Source organism: Parasteatoda tepidariorum, chromosome 10, assembly GCF_043381705.1.
Source record: "Parasteatoda tepidariorum isolate YZ-2023 chromosome 10, CAS_Ptep_4.0, whole genome shotgun sequence".
Lineage (NCBI taxonomy): Eukaryota > Metazoa > Arthropoda > Arachnida > Araneae > Theridiidae > Parasteatoda > Parasteatoda tepidariorum.
The window spans coordinates 71,656,455-71,663,141 of NC_092213.1; the positions used below are offsets into that span (position 1 = coordinate 71,656,455).

Genomic DNA, 6,687 nt, shown 5'->3' on the forward strand with positions numbered 1-6,687 from the left:
TATAGAATATATATATATATATATATATATATCGATTCTTTTATATCTATATTCTAATAAAAAATTTTATGTATGAAAAGTAATACACTTTTTATGTTCGTTCTTTCGTTGTAATAGAACTGAGCGTCTGGGGCCTTGCGGTCCTTTTACATTTTTTATGTTACATTTTCATTTTATTTTCTACATTTGCAGTGATTAATTGTGAAGGGAATGACAGCTTCCGTTGTTCTGAAAATACTTGTATTGCCAAGAGTGAAGTTTGCGATGGAATGATAAACTGTCAAAATGGTGCTGACGAAATTGACTGTCGTAAGAAAAGTTTAGATTTATTTCAATGATAAAGAACTACAAAAATGAAGTGGTATTTAATAAATGTTTTTTTTTCTAAATCCTTATAATGTAATTAGCTTAATACTCGTTCTTCACACGGAGTGAATAAGAGAAAACGAGGATAAAAACGAAAAAAATCAATACATCAGTACTGAGAAACCCTATGCAGCCATGCTCAAAATTAAAAGACGTGTATCAACACTATTGAAGAACTTAGTGGAAGAACCAGGTAAGTAACATTTTAGGGAAATTGGTGAATAAGAGAACGCAACATAAGGTGGTTGCATCAATATGGATATGTTTAATGTAACAGAATTGTTTTTACCTTGACTTTAATCTTAACTAAGTAATCCACTTTACTTTTTAGTATGCTTGCATGATTTTTATTTCAAATTAAGCAACGGTAAATAATGAGGGAAAGAATTGTTAGTCCCGATTTCTAAAAAATTCGAATAAAATAGCTCAGAAAGCACTTTTTTCGCATTACAATAATGGCCTCTCCGAAAATGTCACTTATTTCGGTCTTCCACTAAGTTCTTCAATTAATAAAGCTAAAATAATTTCAATTTTTATTTATGCAATATTATTTGTCATCCTTTCTGATAACTTTACGTTATTAAACTAAGGAAAACTCGTTTTTTTGTCGTTCATCCCAACAGAGTAAATATTAACTGTATTTAGCCTCACTTGACATGATAGTCAAAATTTACCACGATCAATTTTTCCTATTCATATCCCTTTCAAGGGGTAAATAATCATTATAATACTTGTACCTATGTTATATTTAGTACTTTACGACATAATCCTTTATTCGAGTTTTGTACGAAACACATTTATCAGTGGCAGCAAACTAAATCCGAATTAAAAAAGAAAAAAAAATAGAATTCTTGTAAAAATTTGAAAAAGACTTCACCACCTATCTATCTGAACTCAGCAGAATAAAATACATATAAGCAGTGGTGTGAAAAAGTTCTTTTAATTCTAATTCATTAAAATATCTATATATTAAAATAGATCTTTGCTACCACTAAAAAAATATTTTCTGAAATAACGGAAAAACCATTTTATAAGATCTTATCGAAACTGCCCAATTTACCATTGTTACAGATTTACATAGTATCAAAATAATTAAGCGTCATCTGAGTAAGACGATTTTCTACGGTTAAATGAATTTCGAAATAAAAACTATTGCCCATTAACCTCTTGGGGACGGGTGATTCAGAAAAGCATTCGTACAAAATCAGAATCAAGTTGTAATTAAATAAAAAACGGTAACTTAAATGTAGTCGTTGCTAATTTGACAGACTTACTTTGCTTTTACTTTAATTATTGTTAGTTTAATCATATATATAATCCATGTTAATTCAAAGTATAACTAAATAGTTTTATTTTGAACAAAGTATTGGTGAATTAAATAAATCAAACAATTATAACTCCACCCACAAATAAGCTGCTAAAGAAAAACTTTGATTACCAGTTTTATATTTTTACCCTGATTGATACAGTTTTATGCTGTCACGTATTTGTGACAGTCGGCGCGAAAGGGTTAATACGTTCACGCCGGGAAAAGTGTAAATACTGGTACGGGAAAAGAGAAAATACAGTAGAAAAACTATTTCAATATTAGATAATATTCGGGAGGAGTTAATCTATTCTCAACAATAACAATTCACTGTAAGGAAATTTATCACGGCGAAGAAGCATTTCAATATAACAATTGCATCCGTTAAAAACAATTGGTAGTTATGGATTTTTATTATTCCCGGAAAAAAACTAAAAAATGAANAACGTCATCTGAGTAAGACGATTTTCTAGGGTTAAATGAATTTCGAAATAAAAACTATTGCCCATTAATATGTTCACGCCGGGAAAAGTGTAAATACTGGTACGGGAAAAGAGAAAATACGGTAGAAAAACAATTTCAAGATTAGATAATATTCGGGAGGAGTTAATCTATTCTCAACAATAACAATTCACTGTAAGGAAATTTATCACGGCGAAGAAGCAATTCTATATAAAAATTGCATCCGTTAAAAACAATTGATAGTTATGGATTTTTATTATTCCAGGAAAAAAACTAAAAAATGAAATTTATTTTACCAGTTTTTACTCCGGTGTGCCGCCAAGATGAGAAAATCTCCCGGCGTGAACGTGTTAACTTAGCGTTTTAGCACATTGTTTATTTATATACGTTTAAAAATAAAAATTCAATTAATGCAGAGATGCCAACTTGCTTCGGACAGCGGATAATTATATTCGAGTGGTAGTCTTATAATGAGTGTTTTTTGGTTTAATAAATTCGATTCATAGAGTTTTTACTGACCACCACTTCTAAATAACAAAGATGCCAACTTGCTCCGGACAGCAAATATATATTTTAAAGTGATAGTTTATCAATTGTGATTTTTGGTTTAATAAATTCAATTTGTAGCTTTTATTCACCGCTATTTCTAAATAATTCGTAGGTTTATATAATTCACCTCTGATTTGTACTTATGACAAGCTATACCTTTTCAAGAGTAAGCAAAAAAAGTCAAATGTTTGCAAAACTTACTTTGTAGTTTTTTACCGTTTTTTAGATTATTTTGACTTGTCCGGAGCAGTTGGCATGTCTGAAATAATTCGCAGGCTTATGAGACGCGCCACTTTTTTACAGGTGAGCTGAGTTGGGCCTTGAAAAATGTTAGCAAAATTAACCTAAAAACGGCATATTATAGTTTGTATTTCTTACCGTTTTTTAAAATATTTTGTCGAATCCGGAACAGTTGGCATCTTTGTTAACCCCTCGGGGACGGGTGATTCATAAAAGCATTCATACAAAATCACGATGCAAAAAAATAAAAAACGGTAACTTAAATATAGGCATTGCTAAATTGACGAACTTACTTTGTCTTTACTTTAATTAATGTTAGTTTAATCATATATATAATCACTGTTAGTTCAAAGTATAACTAAATAGTTTTACTTTGAACTAAAGTAATGGTGAATTAAATAAATCAAACAATTAAACCCGCCCACAAATAAACTGCTAAAGAACTACTTATGTTATCAGTTTTATCTTTTTACCCTGATTGATACGGTTTTATGCTGCCAGGTATTTGTGACATTCGGTGCGAAAGGATTAATGCAGATAGCCCGAGTGGCTACAATTTTGAAAAGTAGTAGAAACTCACTACATTTTTATTTATTTAACATCTCTAATAATTCAAACGTTAGTACCACCATGTCTTGCAATTCAAATTTATTCATATTTAAAGCAAAAACAATCATATCCTTCTTGTTTAAGCTAGTAGTCTCTGTTGGTAGTAGTCTCTGTAAGTCTGTTAAGCTAGTAGTCTCTGTAGGGTCAATCTCAGATGAGGGATTGAAGTCCATGAAAAAGAAACCTACTAATTCTTAGTCTCTTTTAAGAAAGTTTTAAATATTATTGCTTTTATCTCATCGTTACTCTTTTAAAGAGTAGGCGTAATTTTCCTTAATCTACAAGTTTTATTATTTAATTCTATACTAATTTATTAAAACGTTTTCATCAATTTGGCATTTTGGTCGAAGTTACTAGAACTTACTAGTACAATTAAAACAAATATATAAATTGTTTGCCTACACGAACAAATTATCTACATACCGTTTAATTTCTGCACAGCTATAGCTCAGTTTGTTTCAACTTTTTATTACCCAAGCGAAGAAAGAATTTTCATTCAAAAATTTGTAAGCATGTGCGCTAAAGAGTTCAGGGTTTTGGCTTCTCTCTCGCTTGACATTTCATTCATTTGTTGCCCAACTGATAAGGAAAATTAAACAACGTTTTTTTTAACAGCATACATACGCATTTGCGATATATTTATACATTATATATTATTATTATAACAAATGCATGTTTATATGGATGAAATAGTAACAAAATAGAGATACTAATTACATTAATAATTTTTCAGATGACGATAATTCCGCCGATGACAAGTTGGAATCCACAACAATGGCACTCGAATTGCCTCCATATGCAAATGGTAAAAATATTTTTGACAACTATTTAAACGCTGTCTAATATTTAAAATAGACTACTGCAAACAATGCTATAATGTTTAATAATTCAAGAAAAATTCTTATAAACCTAGAGTTTAAATATTTTAAGCGCATAATTAATCTGTGATAATAATATATTAAAATCTCAAACTTTTACCTTTAAAAAGCTAATTTTACATTGAATGACGAAACATTTTGTCGCTTTCAAATCAAACCACTTTATTTTATATCCGAAGTTAAACAGCAAACCCATTTTTGGATTTATGACTATGCAATATTCAAATGAGTATTCGATCTAGAAGTCAAGTGAACTCCTGGATCAAGTATTGGGAGAAAATTGCCTTCATGGAGAACTCTTTAATGGAACTAACCCGCATTTGTATATCATGGAGAGGGAAACCATGAAAACTTGCCACGATGAGTACATCATCTAGATATCACCCACTAAAGCATTACGTAGTTTCATGAAGCTTGGAGAGATTATATACAGCTAGATCTTCTCGCGTCCGTCCATTTAATGCTCGCATGTGTTGATTCATTCAAGCTTTTGACATTTGCGAATAACCATAGCATTTAGTGGATCAAATTCTCATACTTCCATAGAATATCCCACCATATCAATTTTATTCCCCTTTTATGAAGTATAGTAAATATTATGTTGATCTCACCATTTATCAACAACTCTTCACTCTTCTCATCGACATCAGTATCCTGAATATGTTTTCATTGACGTTTCAAAATCTGCGAGATGTGTCAATTGTGGCGTCATCATCGCTGATGATGCCCATAGCTTCAAAATCCCAGATATTTGTTTCGTCTTTACTGCTGAAGCTGTTGCCTTCCTCTTGGCATTGCGGCTGATCTCTACGCGTTCTACAAGGAAGTATTGCATAAACTCCGACAGTATGAGTGTTTTGCGTCAGTTGGAAAGTTTTAACAATGATACTCATCCAATTTTATGTTTCTTTAATAATTTATTGATTATCCTTCACAAAAATAGATTTCATATTTTATTTTGTTGGATACCGAGTCACGTCGTCCAGGGAATGACTTGGCTGATTCGGCAGCAAGATCTGCTGCCACTGTTTTAACTCTATCTGTGCCTTTCTTGGACACAAAAACTTATATTCGACAATTTATCACATCTCTATGGAAACAACAATGGGATCTTGAAATTTATAATAAATTGCATTCAGTAAAAACATATTTTATCCCTTATACTGTATTGTGCCAGTGGCATGCGGATGTTAAGTTAAACCGTCTCCGATTCGGCCACATACGCCTGACCCACATGCATTTTCTATTTGGAGAACCATCTCCCCAATGCAGAACTTGCAAAGGTTTACTCACTGTTCATCATATTTTAATTATTTACTCATGCTTTAACCGTCATCGTCTTACCTTTTCCGGTAGTTCTATTTTAACTCTTAAGGATTTGTTAGGTGACTCCCATCATCCTAACATTTTGGTTCTTTTAGTTGCAATTGGTATTTTATACTGTATATAACTGTTTTATCCTATTTCAAATTTTATCGGTTTTTTTTTCCATCTTAGAATGCAGCTGTTTTATGATGTATTACTGTTTTTACATTTTATCTGATTTTACTCACTTTTGAATACGTCTGTTAAGTTGTATTCAATTTTATAAATCTCATGTGATTCTAGTAAGAAAAATTTGTAGTATGTATTTATCTAAGATTTAATTTAAAACCGTTTGTTTGGCGCTGCATTTCCTTATGAGGCACTTTGTGCCATTAAACCCTACATTCAATTCAATTCCCGCGGTAAATGCAAAGTCACGGGAGGTCTGATCCAGCATCCGTTCACAGCTCAGGATATTTTAAGTCGAGCTGGGAGATGAATTTGTATTGTCCAGTCATCACTGGGATTCAAACATGAGTCCTCTCATTAAGGAGTGAGAGCTCAATTCCTTGAGTCACCACGACTCTTAATTAAACTAATCATCAGTGTTGCCAGGTACCGATAACCGTTCGCGAATTGACAAAACATACCGTAGATTATAAACTAGGCGATTGCAAGTGGGACGCCCGGTGGCTGAGCGGTAGCGCTTCGCGCTGTCGTGCCACAGGTCCTTGGTTCGATCCTTGGGCCGGGCAAGGCCGACTCAGCCTTTCATCCCTTCAGTGGGTCGATAAAATGAGTACCAAGCATGCTTGGGAACTAACACTGGGGGTTCCGCGTTCGGCTGACCACCTGACCGGAACATATGCTCCTGCACCCCAGAGCCCAAGGTCAAGAAAACTGAGATGGGCACAGTCGGCCTTGGCCCTCTTAATGGGCTGTCGCGCCACTGAGTTAGTTAGTTAGTTAGTT

The 6,687-nt window shown here is 32.8% G+C and overlaps 1 protein-coding gene across 1 annotated transcript in view; it reads left to right on the forward strand.

The window, feature by feature from the left end:
- Positions 1-6,687, forward strand: part of LOC107442793 (suppressor of tumorigenicity 14 protein homolog) — a 29,263-nt gene that overhangs the window by 16,925 nt on the left and 5,651 nt on the right. The window contains exons 7-8 of the mRNA XM_071186647.1: positions 193-309; positions 4,266-4,337. Of these exons, the coding sequence (XP_071042748.1) occupies positions 193-309; positions 4,266-4,337 (189 nt within the window). The remainder of the gene's footprint in view (positions 1-192; positions 310-4,265; positions 4,338-6,687) is intronic.